Source organism: Cavia porcellus, unplaced genomic scaffold (assembly GCF_034190915.1).
Source record: "Cavia porcellus strain 051 isolate PalLab524CR breed Dunkin Hartley unplaced genomic scaffold, mCavPor4.1 scaffold_9, whole genome shotgun sequence".
Taxonomy (NCBI): Eukaryota; Metazoa; Chordata; class Mammalia; order Rodentia; family Caviidae; genus Cavia; species Cavia porcellus.
Genome location: NW_026947492.1, coordinates 24,087,946 through 24,111,786, shown reverse-complemented (window position 1 = coordinate 24,111,786; position 23,841 = coordinate 24,087,946). Strand labels below are relative to the sequence as shown.

At 48.9% G+C, this 23,841-nt stretch overlaps 1 protein-coding gene across 4 annotated transcripts in view; it reads right to left on the bottom strand.

Annotated features, from left to right (window-relative positions):
• Positions 1 to 10,687: 10,687 nt before the first annotated feature.
• Positions 10,688 to 23,841, bottom strand: part of Aplp2 (amyloid beta precursor like protein 2) — a 61,130-nt gene continuing 47,976 nt past the window's right edge. For 2 of the 4 annotated variants that reach the window (XM_063256083.1, XM_063256085.1), the window contains 7 exons: positions 22,362 to 22,461; positions 20,534 to 20,686; positions 19,134 to 19,169; positions 16,177 to 16,262; positions 13,956 to 14,030; positions 13,498 to 13,653; positions 10,688 to 12,061 (listed from right to left, as the gene is read on the bottom strand). In XM_063256083.1, coding sequence (XP_063112153.1) covers positions 11,960 to 12,061; positions 13,498 to 13,653; positions 13,956 to 14,030; positions 16,177 to 16,262; positions 19,134 to 19,169; positions 20,534 to 20,686; positions 22,362 to 22,461 — 708 coding nt within the window. In that variant the 3' untranslated portion in view covers positions 10,688 to 11,959. The remainder of the gene's footprint in view (positions 12,062 to 13,497; positions 13,654 to 13,955; positions 14,031 to 16,176; positions 16,263 to 19,133; positions 19,170 to 20,533; positions 20,687 to 22,361; positions 22,462 to 23,841) is intronic. The other 2 variants (XM_063256084.1, XM_063256087.1) reach the window with 1 other exon arrangement.

Genomic DNA, 23,841 nt, shown 5'->3' with positions numbered 1-23,841 from the left:
GCCAAAGAGAAGACAGCAAAAAATATTTTTTTTATCAGTACCAGGGATCGAATTCAGGACTGCCTACTTGCAAAGCAGGCGTTTATGCCGCTGACCTAAATCCCCAGCCCTCAAAAAGTAATTTTTTGCTGCATTGGGTTAACAATGGCACAGCATCCTTCAATCGGTGAGTGTCTCACAATAAGTGGATCCAACAAAGCATAAGCAATATGGCACTGAGGACAGTTATACTTGCTACTCTACAGTGGAAGGGGTGGCTTGTGTTGTCATTCAGGCTCCTAGAGCTGCTGCTGCTGCTCTGCTCCTCCTCTTCTTCCTCTTCTTCCTCTTCTTCCTCCTCCGCCTCCTCCTCCCCCTCCTCTTCCTTCTCTTCTTCTTCTTCTTCTTCTTCTTCTTCTTCTTCTTCTTCTTCTTCTTCTTCTTCTTCTTCTTCTTTTATTCTCCTCCTCCTCCTCCTCCTTCTTCTTTTTCGTGGTGCCTGACATTAAACCCAGGGTCTTTGCATTCCTCCTATCAGCCTCCAAGAATGGTGGCATTACAGGTGTGCACCTGCTGGAGCACTTCATCTTTTATCTCATAGAGCTAAATAAATGTCTTTCCCAAATAAAGCACTCATGTGATCATTTGATGCAGTGCACAAGCAATGCACTTAATGTGGTTCAGAGGAAGAGAGGAGCCTGCCCAAATCCTTCCCTGGGCTTTGTCATGTCACGTCAGGTACCAAGTGCACCCTACATGTGCTCTTGTGACATGGCTGTATGCTGTCCTGTGCCCCATGTGCCTCATAGGAAAATGGATTGCCACATGCTATTATGGCAAACCATGCAGCTTAACCCTCATCAAACTGAATGTAAGGTGTTTTTGGTTCCTAAATTGCCACTGAAGAAGCCCAAGAGCAATCTAAAGAATATGGCCAGTGTTGCTGGGATTCTGGGCTGCTGTGGGATCCTTCTAGAGATTCTTTCAAGGCTTTTACTATCCTGAACAAATAATTGGTCAAGAAACATGCAAAAAGTAGCTGGGTTTTACCTTTATTAAGGATAGGAAGAGAAGTATGTTCTGCAGAGGGAGAGGAGACAGCTGAAGAAAGAGGGGGCACAGTAGCTGTCTTTTGCATCCCCATTCTGATATAAGGTCTGGTCTATCCTACTAAGAACCTGCTTGATCCTATAATGCCAGCATTTGGAGGGTGAAGCTGCAGGATTGTGTCAAGTTTGAGATCAGCCTGGGCTACAAAGTGAGCCCAATGCCAGCCTGAATTGCATACTGAGACCCTGTCTCAAAAAGACAAAAATAGGGGCTGGGGATTTAGCTCAGCGGCATAAGCGCCTGCCTTGCAAGCAGGCAGTCGTGAGTTCGATCCCCGGTACCAATAAAAAAGAAAAAGACAAAAATAAATAATAAATTAATAAATAAATAATTAAAAACCTGCATGATCTCACGCCAGAAGAACTGAGAGTAGTGCTTTCTGATTGGTCCCAGGGGCAGGGCATGGGAACTATTCTTCTGAGCATGTGTCCTGGATCCCCATGATTGACAGGTCATGCCCAGCCAGCTGGCCATGCCCTAATCATCTGCCTCACAAGGACTGGGGATGTTGCTCTGGGGTAGGGTATTTGCCTGCAAAAAGGAAAAAAAAAGTGCCAAGTTCTGAGATTCCTTCATAGTAAATCCAGCTCAGGTCCAGATTTCAGTCCAAGGCCCATGTCATTCCTCTTCTATACCAGGGTGACACATGACAAAATTAGCCAAACTTCCTTCCCACCTGTGCTCCATCCCCAGTCCTCAACACTCACTCTCAAGCTGCCATTTCTCCTCTCTCCCTGGATTTCCCAAGAAGACTCTGCCTGCTGGGAAAGACATCTATGTCCCTGGGGCCCACTGCCTAACCCCCATGTCCTAGGAGTCAGGTGCACTGCCACAGGCAAGCCAACTGGCTTAAACCAGTGTTGACCCAAGACAGGCACAGTCTCCTCAAGGATGCAGCCTCTTATATTTTAAAGTAAAGAGGGACCTTGTGGGAAGCCCTGTAATTGGCTGCCACCTTATATCATCAGGCAGCAGCCACCTTAACCTCCTCTAGAAGTTAAGTTTGCATTTGGCAGTTAAGCTTCTCTCCTTGCCTAGCCTGTTTCTCCTTAGGTCACATGTCCCTGTGGTTTGGCCCATTCAGGGATTATGCTAATCAGCCGGCGTTATGAGCCCAGGAGATTTGAATTACCCTATAACCCCTATGTTGCCACTGTTGCTAAATTACCTGCTGATGTCTCAGAACCCAACTTCCTCCTTCTCCAATACACTATATATTCGTTACTCTTTCTTTGAATAAACGGATTTGATCAGAAAAAAAAAAACAATAATGACTTGGAAGAGGGTGGGGTCACACGTGCAGAGAGAGCCCAAGTTTATATCACCAGAGCTCTGTGACCTTCCAAGGCAGAGAGACCCAGGAGCCAGCCCAGAGGAGTGGACCACACACTCTCCTTTGAGGAGGAAAAGTCTACAAATGGCAAGAGGGTTGGAGGAGCTTTCAACTGAACGGAAGGCACTTTTGTCACAAACATCAGCATATCTGCTTTTGTGTTCAACATCTCTAGGGCTTCTAATGGAAGGTGCTTTTTGGTGCTGAGAGCAATACATTTTCTGAGCAGTAGTGGTTTAGGATTATTATGGTGATCACTTTCCCAGTGCAGCCCCTGCTTGAGGACAGCATCTCACCACCACCTCTTTGTGTCCTCCTCCTGGTGACATACAAGTTCAGCTAAAACATGTGTCTGTGAAAACGTCTGCAGACAAAGACAATCTCTTCTCCCCAAAACCTCCAAGCACCTTTTAGCCCGGTGCACCAGGCTTTAGGGTACCCCAGTTTCCCTGCTGCACTGGAAGGAAAATCAAATGTTCTGCTTTGTGAGGGTCACAATGTTGCTGCAGGCCAGAATATGTGATGTCTGCCCCTGAAGCTAAAGGTCAGTAGCCTGGGCTACTCACTCACAAGGTAGGAACAAAAGCAGATCAGCATTTTGTGAAGAGGAAGCCAAATGTGTTTAACAAAGTGATACAAGCTCACACTTCTCCCTCAGGCCTACACAGAGGATGCGCTCACTCTGTTCACGGCTCCCAGGAACAGTCAGGTTGGCACTTCTCTCCATCTGGATTTGCAGAAGAGGCACGGCCCACGCGTGGCTTCCTGCACCCTAGGTGAGCAGCTTTCTCTCATTAGACCCTTGCGCTGAGCTTCGGCCCTTGAAAGCTGGCTGACCATGCAGGGGCAGAAGCCTCTACAACATGAGCCAAAATAAACCCCTCCTTCTGTAAGCTGTGGGCATCAGTGTTATGTACCAGCTACAAGGAAAGAACTAAGATGCCATTCCACATGTAGAATTTTCCACCTGCTACGTCAGAAAGTTTCATTAGACTTTGGGTTAGAGATACTTGGCCTGTGGAACCTTGCCAATCCTGCCCTGTCCCCAAAGCAATAGCTACTCCTGTCTCCACTAAGAGAAACTATCCTAACTTCTGTGTTAATTCTTTCTTGGTTTTTTCTTAAATATACTTTTATCACCCAGGCCTACATCTGTATGTACTAACTTGTACCTTGGTAAATTTGTGTGTTTTTCTCCTGGAGGTTGAACCTAGAGCGCAGAAATGCCAGGCAAATGTGTACCCCTGAGCCCTCCCATGACTCTTGCTTGTTGTGTCTGAATGGCTTTTAGTTATTTTACCACTGGTGCCTCACTTCCTTTTTGCTCTCCTCCCTTTACAGTGTGTTTACTGGACACTCCAGCAGTTAGGGTTTTGCTAACTGGACTCTCCCAGCAGTCTTGGGGAGCTCACCAGTGTTTTGTATCCTCTGAAAATTGTGTCTTAAGCCTCCATCAGATTTCCTTGAGGAGAGAAATAGCTTCACAGAGGGTAGCATGTTTTTGAACAGAAGAAACAGGTCAACTTGTTTCATATTGTGAGCTTTGTCCCCAAATTCTCAATTTGTTAGGGAATGAGAACAGTAATAGTACAATGTATTATTCCTTGTTCGTTCACTCATTGGAACACTTCTAGAAAGCGGAATTTCTTCCCATTGGTTTGGTTGCCTTGCAGTCCCTGACTACAACCCCTGACCAGTGGTACCGTTAGTTAAGGAAAGTCTTTCATTTAGCGAGTTCTACATACTTAACACCCTAACATCTTACAGAGGAGTGGGACATGAAATAATCAAGCAAACAGACTTTGCAAAGCCAAGGTTCTGGTCAGTTCTTGGTCTCAGAGGCTTCGGCGTGCGCTCAATGGGCTGCCTGGCCTTGGGCCTGTCTCAGGCGGAGCATCCCGGCAGGGGCTCCTGGTGAAGGGAATCTGCTCCCTCAAGGCCAGGGGTAAGAGAAAAGCAGACCAGGACCACACCACGCCCTCCTGTTCCAGGACAGGAAGCCTCACTCTCGGACTTCTGCCAGTTCCCCCTGTAGTGCCAAGGCCAAGCCCAGCCTTTCACCCGGGCCTACAGGGCACATTTCAGGTATCCAAACTGCAGGGGTCCAGTAGATTTCTGCTCGCTTTCGTAGTACTAAGAACTTCGGGACTGAAGCACGCTTGTTACGTTTTTATCTGTGGCTATTTTAACTCTTACTGATGTTCAAAACAGTGCCTTCGTTGGGCACTGGGAGCCTGTTTTTTAATTTGGTCCCAGAGATTGAACTCACAACCTCACACTTACCAGACAAGTTCAGAACAGCTGAGCAGCCCCAGGCACCTCTTTAAATCAACTCTCCAGTCCTTTGACCCAACCCCTCTTTTTCTTTTTTTTTTTTTTTTTGTGACAGGGCCTCGCTAGCCTCTGTTGCTATAGTTGCTGTCTTTGGGGGTGGGGACTGAATCTCATTGTGTAGCCAGGCTGGCCTCAAACTCACTGCATGCCTCCTGCCTCAGTGTCCTGAGTACTGGTGTGGGCCACCACACCAGACTATGTCACTGGGACCTTGCACATCCCTCAAGAGGCTTTAAAAGCTTAGTGTTCACCTGTGGCACTAGGGGGACGAGGTGGTGGAACTCCAAGGGCAAGGCCCACTGAAGCAGAGAACTGAGTCCCTGGAGCCGGCTCTGCTGAGGTATCTGGACCCCAGTCCCTTCTTGTCTGTCTGCTGCCCAGCTGCTGAGTAGGTCTCACCTGTTGTGTCCTCCCACCTTGCTGTTCTGTGCACCACAGGCCCAAGTGACCACAGCCCGAACCCAGGAACCAAAACAGCCCTCTCCTCTGGTCTCCTCAGGTGTTTTCACAGCTGGAATGTTACTGGGAGGGAATCTCTGCAAATGCCCTTCATCTGGGCTGCTTATCAGACGTTCTGTCGTCCCTTGACCTCCCTGGCCTGTCCACCCCACCTGTACACCACACCTGCCCCCTTTCACATAATCTGGGCAGCTATGGCCCGGTCTCCTCCCTGACCCTCAACCCCATATAGGTTCATGTGAGTTTTGTTACAACCTCAGTCAGTGACTCACTCACTGGTAGCTGAGCTCAGTGCTCAGGTGAAGAGTTAACGTCTAATATGATAAGGGGCTGACCCTCAAAAGTTCAAATTATCACCAACTGTGAGGGCACATGCCTGTAATCCCAGCACTCAGGAGGCTGAGGCAGGAGAATTGCCATGAGTTCAAGGCCAGATTGAACTACATAGTGAGTTTGAGGCCAGCCTGCTCTACATAGATCTTGCCTCAAAAGAAAAAAAAAGTTCAAACTATCAAGACCATAGGTTTTGGGGCTGGGGATTTAGCTCAGCGGCATAAGCACCTGCCTTGCAAGTGCGTGGTCATGAGTTCGATCCCTGGTACTGATAAAAAAGAAAAAAAAAAAGACCATAGGTTTGTCTTTACAGCAGTCTCTATCCAGTTTTACTTTCTGAGATGTCAGTTACTTTTGGTTAGCCAGGTGCAACGGTGCACACCTGTAATGCCAGCACTTGAGAGGCTGAGGCAGGAGGATCACTGCAAGTTTGAGGACAGTCTGGGCTACAAACTGAGTACAAAGCTGCCTTGAACCATATAGTGAAGCCTTGCCTCAAAAAAGACCAAATAAATAACAACTAAATAAAACCCCACATTCTTTGGCTGACTATAGTCCAAAAATAGTAAATGGAAAGTTCCAGAAGTGAACAATTTGTAAGTTTTAAATTGCACACCATTCTGAGTCGTAGAATACAGCATTGAGTCTCACTGTCCCTTCCCATGCAGGACTGGTATCAGCTCTCGGTGCCATGTTGCCCCTGGGGTACGCTGCCTGCCTGCCGTGCCCTGGCAGTGCCCCAGGTGTCAGAGCAGTTGTCACAGGGTCACGGGGCTTGTGTCTATTAATTCGGACCCTGCAGCCCAGTGCCACCTCCTAGGGTCTGCACCGATGGCCTCACTTCCACTCACCACACAGGCCACGGTGGCTTCTGCCCAGATTTCAGCAGAAGGCCCGGAGGCCAGGCGGTATACCCAAGGGTGTGGCATGTGGCACTGTGTGAAGCTGCAAGGGCAGTGGGGGCCCCAGAAGTTTAGAGAAACCAGGAACGTGGATTGTCGGAGGAAAACTGCATGGAGGGAGCAGGGCCAGCTCAAAGGACCGTGTCAAAGTGACCACCAAAGGGAATGTTTTGAATCCATTCAGGACACAAGGCAGCACTCATGACACTGCTTCCAGAAGGCGTTCAAAGGAACAGGAAGGATTCAGAGGCACCTAACTAAGGGAATGCTGTGCTCTGCTGTATCTTTAAATGTAAACACCACAATGTCCACTGCAGCTCCTAAACTGTGCATGCGCTTGGTCTGCTCTGACATGCGGTCCGCTCTGACGTGCATAAAATCGGGGACTCTCAGCTTTGATAGCCCTTGAGGATGGCACACGACCAACTGACCTAAGAGCCAGACAGCATGCTGGTTTCTTCAGTACTGAGGACGGGCCCCAGGGCTTTCATACGAATCTCTTTTACCTTTAATCTCAAGACAAGGTCTTGCTAAATCACTAAACTGCCCAGGGTTGAACTTTGGATCCCTGCCCTAGCCTCCCAGAGTACTGGGATTATAGGCGTGCACCACCAAACCCAGTTTAATTGCTCTATTATCAAAGTGTCAAAATGCAATTTTAAAAACAGTAAGACATGGGGATGGTGGTACAAGCCTAGAATCCCAGCACTTGTTGTGTCTGAATGGCTTTCGGAGGAGCATCCCAGCACTTGGGATGCTGAGGAAGAAGGAAACCAAAACATTAATTCAGCAAGATCAAGGAGGGTTTAACTCTGTTCTATAAGCAGAGGGCTGCACACAGTGGACACAGGAGAGGGGATGTGCTGGGAGAAGTGGGTGATCTGACACCTCTGCCCCAGCCAGGTGACCAATATCAGTATTAGCAGTGCTAAGTGATGCTGGCAGCATGAACTCTCAAAGTGAGGACACCTTATCTCATCTGTGCTCCCACCCTGAGCACAAATCAGACACTGACTGCTGGTGGGGCCCACCCAGTGCTGCTCAGAACCATCACAATGACCAGGGCAGGGAGCATCCCAGGTAGAGGAAGAGACTGGAGTATCCAACTCCGCCTGCACTAAAACTGGCAACACGCTGGGGAGCCAAGACTTTACACCCTTAAAAAACCTGGAAAAATTATTTCACTTTTTTATGCTTTCTAGGTTTGTATTTATAATTAGCACACGTATAGAATTTTAAAAATCACTAAGGGTGTAAAGCGGGGAGAAGAGGATGTAAAAGGAATTAAGACTCATCAGTGCCCATGATGAATGTGATCATTACCCACTGTACTACAAATGTGTACTAATAAAACCAGGAACTTAAGTAACAGTAGAAAGTTTACACATGCTATCTTGGAAAAGTGTTGGTAGTGTGCTCTAGTCAGAGACACTGACTTCGAAACTTTAGATTCAACTAGAGCTTGTCTTCCTAGGCTACAGAGCTCCAGCAGACTCCTCCGGAAGCCTGGCCCACCCATGGGTCCTTTGCAAACAAGAAGGGGACTGAGAGATGGAGGGAAGGTGTAGGAAGGGGGTGAGGGGCAGTAAAAACAGTTAAGATGCATGATGTCGCATTGTTTCATTAATGTGAGAAGCTTCTCCCCGCTTTACACCCTTATTCCTCTATGTGCATGTATGTAAAAATAATAGTTAAGATAGTTTTACTACTGACTTGTCTGAGTCAGTAAAGAGAAAGATCTGTGCTGGGATTATTCGGATAGTTGAATGCAGATGTCTTGTGCACTGGGTGAATGATTTGGGGGTGAGAGTGAGGGGCGTGACTGTTGGCTCAACTGATATATTTTGAAATTTTGTTGTTTTTTTTAATCCATGACATTAAAGGGATTTAAAAAAAATTTTTTTAAAATGGACAATGTCCAGGTGCCAACTCCACACAGTGACTGTGATCATATGGACTACACACATGTACAAATAAAAACATTTTAAAATAAAAACATGAAGATTAGAGAAGAAAACTTTGATAGCACTCACTCCTGTGTGCAGAGGGGCCCAGCAGCCTGTGACTGAGGCCTGCAAAGCCAACTACTCCCAGGGGACAGAAGAGACAAGCCAAGCTGATCTCTCACTGCAGAGGTAAGGAGGCCACACATTGGGCTCTGTTGTCACGGGGTAAAAGGGCCCAGCACCCACAGCTTTGGACTCCTCTGCTCACTGCATGTGCCCTACCGTCAGGTTCCATGGGTTTTGTTTGCATGCATGGGTTTTGTTTGCATGACACTCCCACCCAGGGGGAGGACTGTGCTCCAGAGAGGAGGCTCACGGGGCCCCAAATCCTAAAGAGACTCCTTGCATCGTAATTTGAGTCTGACAGTTGAGTATCAGTTGTCACAGCAACTGAAATCAGAGCTGATGGACGATACCTGGGCTGGCTCTGATTTGCACAGGCAGGCAGACAGGAGGGACCTTTGCTCGGCAGGTAGGAGGGCAGGGCCACATTGCCCAGGTCAAGGCTGAGCCACAGAGCAGAAACCAGGAGTCGGTTTCTCCCAGGAGGGGGCCTGCCACCAAGGAGCAGAAGGCAGTCAGCCCAAGGAGAGGCAACCACAGCGCCTGCCTGCCCCTTCCCTGGATGTTTCCGTACATTTATTCTCTAGGTAGATATGGTAGTGTTTGCTTGTATCCCAGCACTCAGAAGGTTGAGGCAGGAGGACTGCTGGGAGTTCTGAGCTACAAAAATGCATTGAAGGCCAGTCTGAAGCTCTCAAAAAATTAAAAATGAAATCTTTATATGGTTGCCATATGTAAACATCTGCTTTAACAGTATAAGAATTCTACTAGCTGAATCCCTATCCACTGAGTGTAAGGCAGACCCAATCAAGGAGCCATCCCAGGGCCTCGGGTGCTCAGTCTCCCACTCTCACCTACCCCCAACTCCAGCAGCATAACAAGGACTAAGTGGAAACCAAACTCCTCCAGCCCATCACCCAGAGGAGTGCAGGGCCCAGGCCCTGGTCCTGAGCTGAGGTGGTGTGGGGACAGGGCTGCCACTGTCTAGGACAGAGGGAGGAAGTCCGCTAGAGGCTGACGTGGCAGAAGCCCAGGCAGGTCTGCTACACCTGCAGTCAGCCTGTGAACACTTTCCCAAAGGACTGTCAGCCAAGTGACTGTTTTCTATGGCACTCTGGCCTTAAAAAGCTTCTTCTTGACTTTCTCAGTAGCAGCTTCAAGCGGGCAAAAGGAGAGGGCGGCAGATGGGGAGGTGAAGAACCAGCACGGCTCCAGCTCACAGCTTGGGAAACCCTCCTCCCCTTCCCCAGCTCCAACAGACCCTCGCACAGGTGCATGTGTAACACGACCTGCAGGCCTAAGTGAAGTGGCCTCAGCGACTGCTCCAAGTTTAAAAGTACCACTGGAAAGAGGGTGAAGACTGCCAAGATCAGCCCCTGAATTTACTCTCTTAGAGTAGCTGAACATTACAGAGCGTGCAGGGCACAGTGCCACAGGCCTGTAATCCCAGCGCTTTGAGAGGCTGAGGCAGGAGGTACACAGCAACTCAGTGACTGAGGCCCTGTCTCAAAAATAAAAAGTATCTTTCAGAGAGGGCTGGGGATGTAGTTTATTGCAAAGGTCTAGGTTCAACTTCTAAGTGCTGCAAAAACAAACAAAAAGCAACTTAGTAAGCAGGGCACAATGAGGAGGATCCTGAGCTCAGGCCAGCCTGGGTGATTTAGAGACCCTGTCTTAAAATCAATGAGGACAGGGAATGCAGCTCAGTGGAAGCACCTGCCTTGCATCCAAGTCTTTATTCTGAAATGAATCCCCAGTATTGCAAAACCATGGTAATAAGAAAAAGGGCTTCATGCAAATCCTTACAGGTGAAGCCCTGCACGCAGTAACTCACTCACTCACACACAACGCCCTTCAAGGAGAAGATGGGCTCCCAGTGGCTGGTTATTTAAGCAACCAGGGGGTGGAGGCCACGGACGTTTCTCAAGTTCAGCTGCGGCTCTCCTGTTCGCACGAACATTGGGAAGTCTCCTATCTGCTGAGCAATGGGCTTCCAATTTCCCAGGACGAACACCCTAGACAGCCTTGTTTCCTGATGGGAAAGGGAATATGAACTTGAGGGGAGGACCTAATGGGGCTGCCACACCCAGGATCCTCCTGGATGGTTGTCCCTGAAGGCAGGACAGGCAGGAGGATCCCACGGGTCAAAGCCAACAGAACAAGGAGTCTTGGTGGGTTAAAGTGTTTATTTATGTGTTTAAACTGTACATTCTCCACAGATCATTATTAACAAGTCTGCAGGTGAAGTTTAACCTGTGCATAGTGGGAAGAGACATGGATAAGGTCAAAGGGGAGGAAAACGAAAAAAAAAAAAAAAAAAAAACAGCTACAGAAAATTAGAAAAACAAAGCAAAGTAACACCACTGGTTATCAGAACCTTAGGGTTAGAAAACAGAAAGCTGTGAGCAACAACATCAACAATACAAGCATTACAGAGACTCGTGTGAAGCAAACAAAACCCTTCCAGCTTTCCACAAGTGTCTGCAGACCCAGCTTCGTGGGCAGCAGAATGCCCCCTCTCTAGCCACAGCCCCGGCTCCCGCCAGGCCCTCAGCTGCCTACTTAGTGTGGTCTTCCCCGGGCGGACAGCAGAGGCCAGTGGGGGAGGTGGAGGGCGCAGGGGGCAGCAGCGGCAGGCCCAGAGGGAGACACTAAGCTTTGGATGCACTTCGGAGGGGAAGTGGAGCGTGAAACGCCACGGTGAGTGAGGAACATCACACATATACACACACACACACATACACGCTACAGGCTGGGTGCTGTGGAAGAACTGGATTTCTAGGACAACAGCGGTGGACACCCTCGTGTGTATGCGTCAAGCTCGCTGAGAGATGGGAGAACACAGGACACCCTGGCCCGTCTCGGCAACAGGCCCAGCACGGGCACGGCAAGCTCCGCACACCACTAGGCCAGGGTAGCGCTGTGCGGCAGTGGTCACTTTCAGTTCTGCTTGTTTCTCAACAACTTTCTCAAAGTTTAAAAAGGGAATACTGTTTGTTACTTTTTTTTTTAAATAAAAACTAGAACAGTGGATGAGCCTAGAGTTGATTTATACAATGTAACTGGAACAGCCTGCATATACAATCTATCATTAAAAAATCAACATTTTCCATTTATATAGAGCATGTGTGAAACAATACAATAGAAGTGGGATTTCTGATTAATTTAAAAAAGAAAACTACATCCTTCAGATATTTGCAATAGATCATTTTTCACTTAGGTTTATATATCATATATTGTTATATTAACATTTTTCACCCATTTGGAAGAATGGAAATTGCAATTCTACAGTAGTACTTTAGAGTCTTCAGGAGCCAACACGTCAGGATGTACAATGAGACCTCCCGGCGGTGGCCCTGGCAGGCGGCAGTCAATCCAGGACGTGGGGCTCTTCTGCCTGCCCGCACCAGCTTCTGCCGAGTGCCGCCTGCCTCCACCGCTCAGATCTGCATCTGCTCCAGGTACTTGTACGTGGGGTTTTCATAGCCATGGTTCTGCATCTTGTTCAGGTGGCGCTCTTCGGGGGTGAGCATGGGGTCAACCTGCAAGCACAAAGACTGCGCTTGTCATAGGGGCTGTAGCAGGCGCCCCAGGGAGTCAGGAGACCCTGCTGCACTGCCCGAGGGACTGAAAGCAGCACAGAGTCCTCCTCTCACAGGACAGATACATGAGGCAGAGGAAGGGGATGAAAAAGAACTACAGTGTGTCCCGCATGTGAGTCCACGCCCCACAGTGTAATCACACACTGTAAACATGTCCTCAGTGAGAGCTGGTGGCGAGGATGTAGAGAAGGAAAGGGAAGAGCCCAGGAAGAAGGCTTCCTTCTGAAACTAGAGTTCTGAAAGCTTGATTCACAGCGCCAGGCGAAGTCTCCGCTCAGGTCCCTGCCCAGGGAGACTGGAAGTGTCACATTAGTGATGACATAAGAAGCAGGGCCGGATGGACTCTGGCCCTCTGTAGCTCTGAAATGCCACAGCTGAATGGTCTCTAGGAGCAGCTATAACAAAAACACTAAACAGGCCCCAGGCTAATCTTCCGGGGCACATGCCGATTCTGATTGTATTCAAAAGACTCCACCAGCCATCGGGGGCACTCGAGCTGTAGGTTCCCCATCACTGCCCTAACCATTTTCCTTCATCTCCCCCAAATACTTGGGCTCTTTGTGTGTTTCCTGTTGCTTTTTGTAATTTTTAAAACATGTGGGGCTGGGGATTTAGCTCAGCGGCATAAGCGCCTGCCTTGCAAGCAGGCAGTCGTGAGTTCAATCCCTGGTACCGATAAAAAGAAAAAAGACAAAACAAACAAACAAACATGTGCAGCACCAGGATTCACACCCCACAGCCCAGGGGTGCTGGGCAAGTGCTCCCCTGCTGAGCTATGGGAGCTGTGCTCCTAGTATACCTCCTGCTTCTCTTCCGATCCCTCCCCCTAGAGGAGCTGGACTGTGGTATACAGGTCAGTGGCGGAACATCTGCTGGCTTAGCGTAAGAAAGGACCCAGCTGTGTCTGCAGCATCACCACAAAGAGCACCAGCAGTCCTTCATTTCTTCACTTCTTTTTTTAAAAAAAAGACAAGGTCTCACTATAAGTTAGGCTGGCCTTGAAGTTACAGTGATCCTCCTGCCTCAGTCTCCCAAGTGCTGGGATTACAGGTGTGTACTATTGCACCCAGCCTCATTTTGTTCTTAAATATCTGACATGGCTGAAAAAAGAAAACACTAGGCACACTCTGAGAAAACCAATTTCATTCTCCAAAGCATAGAGCATCTCTAGGACTGCCTGATACTCAGTCAAAACCCAGACAAGTGCTCAAAGGCAAGGGCAGCCCCTCGCAGCAGGCGTGGTGGAATCCTGCTAAGGCTGGCTCCCCAGTGCCACTTGGTAGCATAATTGATGTTGGCAACCGTCCAGGTCGGACTCATGCAGTCCCCGCCCTCCCACCACCCTGGCAGACACTGTGTGCCAGTGAAGCCCTCACCTCCACAATCCCGTGGCTGATGGTGCCATACTGCCTCTTCCGCAGCATCACCAGGCTGATAACGATGACCGTGGCGATGGCCACTGCGATGACCAGCAGGCCAATCAGGGCGCTGCTGCTCAGACTGAAGTCCTCCCGCACTGGTCGCACAGACTCCTAAAATCATAAAGTGAACAGGGACTCAGTCCGGGAACCACCTGGTGATGAGGTGGTAGCCAGTCAAGGGCCATGAGAGGTCCCGAAAGCCCAGAGCAGCATGGAGACCCTGCTGTGTAACAACCACACATCGGTGGACAGAGCCCAATCCTGCCAACACTTGTGGGCTTCTCTCCCAAGTACAGGATATTAACCTGAAATGCCAGGCGCCTCTCACTGCCCCCTGGACCAGAGGTGGGAGGACACTTGGCCTGACATGGAACCTGCTTCCAGAGCTGCAGGTTCTGCAGCTCAGCACTTACCGGCTCCCCCTCCAGGCCTCCAACTCTCTCGGCATTGAAGATCATCTCCTTCACATCCAGAGTCTCATCAACAACCTGAAATGGGAGAGAGGTCAGCAACCAGCACCTGAGGCCAGGGGAAATCTGGTATAAACATCACTGCTACTTTTCTACCCCATCTGGTGATGAAAAACAAACGGACCCCTCCTAGCCCATGGGTTCTGTCACATTCCCCCAAATCCACATCCAAACCCTTGGGTCCACGGCTGGTCTCATAGGGTTTTCACAAAGCAGCCACATTACATACCAAATTCAGCTAATGTAGATATAATCTGGAAGCTAATCCAGAAACATCAGTAATAGAAAATGCTAAAAGGATATAAAGAGTATGAATGTCAGTAGTATAAGAACCAAATCCAAGAGCTGGGCGTGGTGGCTCACGCCTGTAATCCCAGCACTCGGGAGGCTGAGGTAGGGGGCTTGTTGCGAGACCAGCCTAGGCTACAAAAACCCAGGCGTGGTGGCCCATGCCTGTCATCTCAACACTTGGGAGGCTGTTATGGATTAAAAACTGGTGGTCAATTTAACACTAGCTGTATTACATCTGCATGGCGCTGAGCGTAGATGTTCCACCTGAGGAAAGTTGCCAGCATAAACAGAGATGTGGAGAAGAAGCTATTGCATTGAGGTGTTGTGGGTTCTCCTACGAATTGCTGTTTGAGCTGTTAGTTCTCCTGAAGAAGCTCTAGTCCTCACATCGAGCATCGCTTCCTGGCTTCAGAGGGAAGACGTGTGCTGCTTGGTCTCCAGGATGAACTTGTCAAGCTGCTTCCTGGCACGTACTCGACTGTGCTTGTTATCAGAGGAGCTCGGGGCCTCCATGTTGGAGGATGGCTGTGATGCCTTTCAGGACAGCCCAGGTCTTTGTTGTCAGTGTGACTTCTTGGCTGCAGCGTAGAACCCTCAACCTATCAGCACAGCTCCTTCACCCCACTGGCATGGACTTTCTGGATTTCAACTGACCTTTGGGCCTTCCCGGCATGGATCCGTAAAAGAGACTAGCGTGAGTCCTTCTTGTGGGCTCTGGACTCCAGCTGGACTCGTGGGAGGCATTGTTGTAAGCTCTGGGTTTTCATCTGGACTCACGTGAGACATTGCTGTGGGATTTAGGCCCTTGACTAAACATTCTATGTCTTTTGTGTTGTGCACAGACTTCCTGCAGTTTCTGGTGTTAACTCTGGTTGACCATCATGAAACAGTATTACAAATGCCATGTCCTGATTCTAATTGTTCTGTGCACAACCCCTGACTACAACAGAGGCTAAGGCAGGAGGACTGCTATAAGACTGAAGACAGCTCAAACACCACAGTGAGGCCCTGTTTCAAAAACACAAAGAAATGAACCCAACTTTATCCTACTTTTAAGTTACTAAATTTTTGCTCATTTGAAAATGGCTTCTGACGTATTTACACCTTTAGTTGTAAAGGTACAAGGCTGATCAAAATCTACAGTGAGTGCTTAAATTGTTCTTGCTATTGTTTGGTTGTTTATTTATTTTTGGTCTTTTGAGACAAAGTCTCACTGCACAGTTTAGTGACCTCAAACTCACTCTGTAGTCTAGGCTGGCCTCAAATGTGCAGCAATCCTCCTGTCTTAGCCTCCCGGTTACTGGAATTACAGGCGTGTGCCACCACACCTGGCTCTTGCTACTTTTAAAAGAAATTCTGGAAGTCCACTTTTGCATGGTGAAGTGTGATAGGGGAAAAAAAAGATCTGCCCTCTGCTACCAAGTGCCCCCCAACAGAAAGGCAGGCTGGTAGAACAGTATAATGTACCCTTGTCCAACTTGTTCATTGGACCTGGCACTGTGTGACTTTCGGGTGTTCCCAGAGTCAAAATGACCTCCAAAGGGGTAAGTTCTGAAGTGATTCAGGACATCAAGTCAGCTATAGAGAGGAGGACTTCCAGAACCGCTTCAAGTGGTGGCAAGAACACGGGATGAGCCTGCTTGAAGGCAAGGTACTTCGGTTAAACGGTCACCGTATTTTTTACACTGGATATTTGTCTGCCGTGGATGCAGGATGCACTACTGGAGACAAGACAGATTTCGTTCACTCCTCTCTCCCCAAGTCACAGAGGGAAGATTTACAGGGCATTACAACACAGTTGTGGAGAGCAGCTGGCTGACCAGGCACTCTCCAGCTCCGACACCTCAGTGGGTGAGAGAGAGAATGGGCTCACCATGTTTTCATCCACTTTGTTCTTACTGTTAATCAGTTTCTCTTCCGCACCAATCAGTCCTCGGTCCTGCTCTCCCACTCCTGACCCTGTGTGGAGACAGATCACAGCTGAGTGTCCAGGCTGCTTCCCTCTGGGGATCTCACAGAAGCAGCAGGCTCCTGCCGAGGGCTGCAGCCCTCACCACGCACCTCCCCACAACTCAGGACAGCGCTGTGTTCCCGTGGCCTGAGGCTGCACTGTGCTCTACCCCAGGGTGAATGAGACAGGCACTGGGGGAGGACTGGTGGGCGTGATGGAGTGGGGGAGTGCTTGCTCTTCTCCTACCTGGAGAAATGGGATGCATGCCTCTGAGTGAATGCTCTGGGGAAGGGAGACAGCACCTGAGCCCAAGGGCGCTCTAACACGGAGAACACGCAGCGCCCTCCCCAGGTCGCCTTGCTGGGCACCTGGGTCCTCTGGTGTCACCCAGCACAGATCTGCCTGTTAGCTGTGAGCTTGAGTTCACTCTTTCTGTGAATACTATACTCCCTGTCCTCAAGCCCTATTTTCCCTGTCAGAGCTTCACTTCTTCATGGGAGGCCCTCAGTCTGAAGCTCTTATAATTAGTTTACAATTCTCAGCCTCCTTCTTCTGCATCTCCCACTGGGCTGCAGGTATAGCACTGAGCAGATCGCAGACAGGCGCGCCCTCATGGGTTAGTACAGCAAAAACAGGACAAAGCGTTTCATCAGCAGGGCCAATCCTAACGCCAGGACAGAAGGCTCCTTTCCCTCTTCCTCAGGAAGAAGATCAGCTCCCCTCTTTCCGAGATCAGACCAGAGCTATCTGCACTGCACTTGGACTGACAGCATCCAAATATGGGGGAGGCTGAACCCCGCAGAGACAATCCCTTGTGTTCTCAGCTCCTGAGGATGTGACTTCTAGCTACCCTGAGCTTCTCTGCAGTAACATATGCAGGCCACACATCTGTGCTTGAGACCTGTCATAAACAGGCAGACCAAGCTGACGGCATACACAGCATGCTAAGCTAACGACCTGCATGCACACCCTAAATGAGTTTCCACACAGCACTGCTGTCCGAGCTCATCAGAAGCAGCAGGGACTGCAGGACCCGTCTGGCAGAGCCGTCCAGGTCACATCCAGCCCACTCCTCACTATGGGGCAATAGGAACGATTCTCAGCCCAGGCAGCGGCTCAGGCTGCTTCACTGACACATCGTCACACAGCAAATGTGATTTTTTCTAAGCCTTTCATTTGAAAAAGACTTGAATGACTTGATTAAGTCAAGTCAGAGTTGGTTTTTGCAGCCTTAAAATGCCAGTGAAAACAGCAGCACTGCACTCCTGCTTCTGAGAAAGACGACTCTGGAAGTGTTGCCACAGCAAGGATGCTGCTATGAGCAAATCCAGTAAGTTCTAATTCTATGTTCCTTCCGTATTTTCTTTTTGTCAGAATTTTAGAGGTCCTAAGGACAATATCCTACTTAGAAGCTGATGTGGCACGAACCAAGTCACTCAAAGGCCTGTTACCAATACAGATATTTTAATCCTCCTTTTCTGGTAGAATAAACCTTTTTCTTTGTTTTCTAAGACAGGGTCTGATCTCACTAGTGGCCCAGGCTGGCAACTTGAGGTGACCCTCCTTCCTCAGCTCCTGAGTCTGGGATCATAGGCATCACAGGTGCGAACCAGCACACCAAGCTCTTACTGGTTTTTTTGGTCAATATCCAAACCATTTAGCAGCAGGTATGGTGGCGCTCAACTATAGCCCCACCACTCAGGAAGCTGAGGCAGGAGAACTGCTGGGAGTCCAAGGACAGCCTGTGCTACACAGCAAGACCCTGTCTCAAAAAAACAAAACAAAACAAAACAAAACCACAGAAACCATTTGGCTTATAAAAATGCATAATAAGCAACTTAAAGAGACCACAAGTTAATGGTTAAGCTTGTCCCGACTCCGCAACAGTTTACAAAAGGAAAAGCCAAGTTAATTTCGAGCAGTCTCATTCTTGTGTGTAGGCACCAGACGTGCTGCTGAGAGGAATGGCAGCACCATGGTGTCTGAGGTGAGGCGCACTCAGCACCTCCACACTCTGAGGTGAGCAGTGGCACAGACGGAAACCCCAGTTCCGTGTCGGGGAAACTGCCTGGCCTGTCCATAGTCAGTCTCCAAAGCCAAGAGTAAGCCCCTAACACACACTGAGGACAGGAAGAGCTTGGGCTCCACAGCTCAGACTCGAGAGGGGACTGTCCACATGGCTAGGGGTCAGCAGCTGACCCTGCCATTCAGGTGACAGAAACCACATGGGCTTCAAGGACAGTGTCCCCCCAGAAATGCAGACTGGACACGTCACGCAGCTGCAGAGGGTTGTTCAACAGACTCATCCATAAAGCTGAGCCGAGAATCCCTCCCCAACCGTAAATTCAGTAGGTTCAGTGAACCTCACACAGGGACTCAGGACTGTGCTTTCCACGCTGTGCACCATCTTTGAAAGTTGGGGACTTGCTATACCAAGCCTTCACTTGTTGCTACCTGTCTCATCATCAGCTTCTCAAGTTTGCTACAACTCGGGGAACACGGACAAGTGGCACACACACAGCAGAGACAGCTAGAAAGAAAGGGGAAGAAGGTAAGTGGGAAAATTAGAGAGAACGATGACCAGAGGCAAAAGATGCACCCTGACTGTCACACACTGTTATTCTACACGCCAGCAAGTCACAAACAAATTGTGTAAGTTTCCTAAATCCAAGAAGGATTTAGCAAAGCATCTATGAAAGTTACTGTGCATTTTCTGGACAGCTAGAAAGAAAGCTCCAGGTGTCCGGACAGCCGGGGCACCTGTGCCCAGCACAGCCATGGCTGGAGGGGTGAGGTGGGAGTCAGGCGATGGCATGACACGGAGAGTGAGACCGCCGACACACGGGAGGTGAGGGGATGGAGGGCTTTGACAAACCAACCTTTCTTCACTGGGTGGAACAACTCCGGCGGAGTGTCTAGCAGAAAGGAAAACAATAAAAAACAAAATAGCACAAAAGGAGATTAAGAAAGAAAATGGCTTCTTTCAAATTCCTGTCTTAGAATTTCTCTAAAATGTGAGTGAGAGGCATTTTTATTTAAAAATCATGCCTGACATATCTCATAAGCAATCCAGAAGTTAAGATCCACAGCAAACTACTGGAAAGCATCACTGACGAGAGAACCACCGTGTTACTTGGGCCTTTTAAGGGAAATCATGGGAGACTGCAAAATTATTTACCTTACTTTATTTTCTTAGAAAACGGAGAAAAAAAAAAACAAAAAAAAAACCCTGACGTTATAGCTGATTGTGGTTTACTGACCTGGAGTCCAGGCCCTGGATATGAGCTACGGCTACACTCAAGATGCTCCAACTCCCAATGAGCACAGAGAGGCCAACCCATGTGACTGTGCTACAGCCCAGAGGCCCTGGGAGCTGTCAAATCATTCGCCTGGGTGCTTTCTCATCCCTGCTTCAGGGCCTCTGGGACAGCTGGCCCAGGAGGCGTTTCTATCAAGGTCTGAAGGCTAAGCTGGACGCCTGTCTGTCTGAGCAGTCTGTGGTCAGGGGTACGAGACTGCACCCCTGGGACAACAGGTCCTGTCAAATCCTCACTCTCCACCTCCAGGGGACAGGGAAGTATCTGCACTGTTTAAATCTCAGGATCCCCAATGGGGACCCTCCCGGGATCCACCCTAGAGGACTACTCTCAGGACTGAGTGGAAGCTGCTGAAACAAATGCTTAACTAAAGCTGGCAAATCCTCAGCACACCCTCGACGTGGGCCACTTTTATCACTGCCATTGCCATTTAAGGCAGCAGGAAACAGAATCTGAGTGAGCACACTGGATTTAAGATTCTGGTCTGTGAAATATGTTTACTTCTGGTGCAAACTCATCCCTTTCAGAGATCTCTTCAATCAACAAGAAACAGCAAGAGAAAGATGGAGGAAGGCAGGCCCACCTAGGTCTCAGAGGACACGGCTTCCCAGCCAGCCACGTCAGAGGTGTGACCTTCAGCCAGTCTGGGTGCCTCAGCAGACCCTACCTCCCAAAACTGCCGCAAAAAAATGACCCCTTATGTAACCTGAGGGTGCTGTTTCACCTGCAAAGTGACTCCTGCATGAAAGAAGCACCACGGGAGCAGGAGGCGCAGCAGGCTGGAGGCGTAGAGAAGCCAGCTAGCAGGCAGGACCAGCTCAGCGCTCACACACAGCAGTGCTTAAGGAGCCCCCCGTCCCTTTTCCTTGCTTCTCACCAGGAATACAAGCAACAGACCCCTCAGTGTCCTAACTGCGCCATCCCTGGCCCACTGTGAAGGGTTATGTGAGGACCGTACACACCTTCATTCTCAGGCAAGGGTGGGAAGGGGTGGAAAGAGTGGAACGGCGGGAACTCTTCGCTCTCCTCAGAGCTCACCCGGACATCCACGGGGCTTTCGGAGATGGAGGCGGTAAACTGATCCATGTCTGCTCGCTGCTCCTGAAGGAGTTCATCTGAGGAGGACACAGGCAGGAGACAGAAACACAATTTTCAGAACACTAATGTGTCACCGAGGACCACATCTCCTGCGAAAGGCTCACTTTTATCCTGCAGGTGCTCAAGGTCTGCCCCATCAGTCTGCAACCCAGGTGTCCTCTGTGCCCCTGCCCCCAACACCAAACACCTCCTATGAACTCTACAATACCAGGAAACCTGGGGTGACTCCCAAACCCTCTCTCCCCAAGTTTCCACATGCTCCAATGCCAGTTTTGGATTTTAAAAAATTGCACATATTTATGATGTACAGGGTGATGGGGGCTTACTGGGGATCAAATTCACACAGATGCTTATGCCACTAAATCCCCAGGCCAAAGGTGACGCTCTGACATACATAGAAAAATAACTACTAGCCATGCACATTAAATACCCATCACCTTCCACAGTCACTCTTCCTGGTAAGAATACTGAAAACCTATTTTCCGAGCAAACTTTCAGCATACAATATAAATATTCTTTGAGACAGGGTCTTGCTATATAGCTTAGGATAGACTTGCATTCACTAGGCATCTCAGGCTGGCCTTGAACTTGTAGTGAACCTCCTGCCTCGGTCTCCTAGTGCTGGGATGACAGGAGTGCTCACCACACCCAGCCGCTCACGATGTGTGTTTGCTTTCCAGGCCCCCTCACTCTAAGCAGCTGCTGTCTCCTGCTCTTTGGCCTACCGCTCCCATGTCTATTGGAAAAGCTCTCCGCATACAGTGATTCCCATTTCCTAACCTGTAGTTACCGGAGCTCTGACCTCCACTTTCACCTCTAGCAGTGCCTCTGGTCTGAAGCCACACAGGTGGCAGGGGCACTGGCGTGGTTGCCCTCCCCCTCTCCACATACGCATCTCTCCCCAGGGGCACACTTCACAGATTCCCTCTCTCACCATGGCCGCCACAATGCACTACTGCAGTCTGGCTCCTGGATTTTCATCACCTCTTCTGGGTTGGTCTTTAATTTTAATCAGTTCTCCCCATAGCAGCCAAGAGGTTCTTTCATGTTCAGACCCACAATCCAGAACCCGCTAGGGCAACAACAACCTGCCCTGCCACCATGGTCACCACCAGAACCCCTTGATCCGTGTGTGGTCATTTTCCTATCAGTTTCTCTCACACTGTGAACTCCACTGGTGCACTACTTTATTCTGGGACACAACAAAACTTGAAGAGGACAAAGAATAGGAGGCTGCTGGAATCTGTGTTACACACAGTGCCTTGGATACATCAGTAATTAAAGAGAAAATGGTTTTTTTTTTTTTTTTTTTTGGTCTTTTTCCTTTTTATCGGTACCAGGGACCAAATGCACGACTGCCTGCTTGCAAGGCAGGAGCTTATGCCGCTGAGCTAAATCCCCAGCCCTTAAAGGGAAAATGTTAACAGGAAGCTTCTCAGCCCTTGTAATTCACACCCTGGATTTTCTTCCACTAACAAGAGTGAAGGTCAAGGAACCCCCAGGCTGTGTGGCTTCCGATCAGTCTGGCTGTCCTTAGGAACACCTGGACCTCACCATATGAGCTTCTGCCAATTCCAGATCTCAGCAGCCACAGCATGCTTGGCCAGACCTTGTGAGCCCTGCTTGTTCTGGTTTTCTCCTCCCGCCCAACCATGCCACCTGAGCCTCAGCAAAAAGGAACCTAGCACCTACCGATTTCTGCTTGAATTTCCTGGGCTACATAAGGGACTTTGTAGAGCAGAGAAAGACTCTGGTTCCTCCTTTCTTCGATCACATGGAGATGTGTCATGACCTGGAAGCACAGTGAGGGGCGAGAAGTCTCATCACCCAGGACCACCAGCTAGGAGGGAATGCCTTCAGAAGGTGAAGGTGAAGGTGAATGCATCCCCTTACAGAGTCCAGCAGAGCAGCTGGCCAGAGCAGAGGTGTTAATCCCGAAGCCCTGTTTACCCAGTACACGCTCAGCTTCAGACAGGGACCCAAGGCAGAGGAAAACTTTCTTTTTTTTTGTGATACCAAGGTCTTGTGCATGCTAGACAAGTACTCTACACTGAGCTATATCCTTAATCCCCAGGAAAAAACTTTATTTTAAACAATGTTTACTATCTAGTTTTGAGTCTGATTTTTACAGGAGGCACTTACTACTGACCACACTGAGCTAAAGAACCCTTATTTATATAATGCTGGGTGTTCAAGTCACTTTGCTGAGTGAAAGTGTCGAAAATGTCAGTAATTGTGGCAAAAGAGACTGAACTCACTGGTGAAAAAGTAGAGCATGTGGAAAGCAGACCACTTAAGGCTTTTGTTTAATGAAAAAATGGCTTATAATGATTACTATGGTGAACAACAGAACTAATTAAGTCCTACTTAACTAAGTTACTGTTCTTTAAAAATTAACGCTGAGGTATAAATAAACCGCAAGGTGACCTGGGCTAACATCCACCCAAGGCCAGAGAAGGCCAGAGAAGGCCAGCGAAGCCCACTGCCGCCTGGTCAGACATGCAGTTCCCCAGCTCTGCCTAGAGAGGGAGCTCGAGGCCAGCGGATTCATCATGTGAGCTTAAAGCCATGAAAACAAAGGGTCAACATGAAAGAAAAAGATAAATGTAAAGACGCTTTTATTGCAGACTGATGTGTCTCTGACCTTTAAAAGCAAGAATGAAAGCAATTTAATTTTAGATTTGCCACTCCGCCAATCAAGCAAATTGCTGAGAAAGCACAAGAGTACGTCTGGGGAGACATAAATGGTGAGTGCGTGTACAACCCATTCTCAGCCAGTGTTACAACCTCACATGTGCTTCCCCAGAGTCACAGGGAGTCGTCTCAAAGAGGCTGGTTCATGCCTCAGAGAAGGGAAGGAACCACAGGACAGAACCCTGGACATTGGTGTTGCCATAGTAGTCCTAAGACAAATGGCAAGGAGCACATCACATATTTCAACCAGCAAGATACAGCTGAAGTTCTGCAGGCTGACTATCTCTAATTTGCAAATCCAAAATCAGAAATGCTCTAAAATCCCAAACATTTTGAGCACTGACATGATGCTACTAAGTGAAAAACTAAGTGAAAGTCAGTCAAAATACCTACACAAAATTGCTTTCAGGCTACAGGTAGAAGGTACGTATGAAACATAAATGTTTCATGTTTATAGACTTGGGTTCCATCCCAGGAC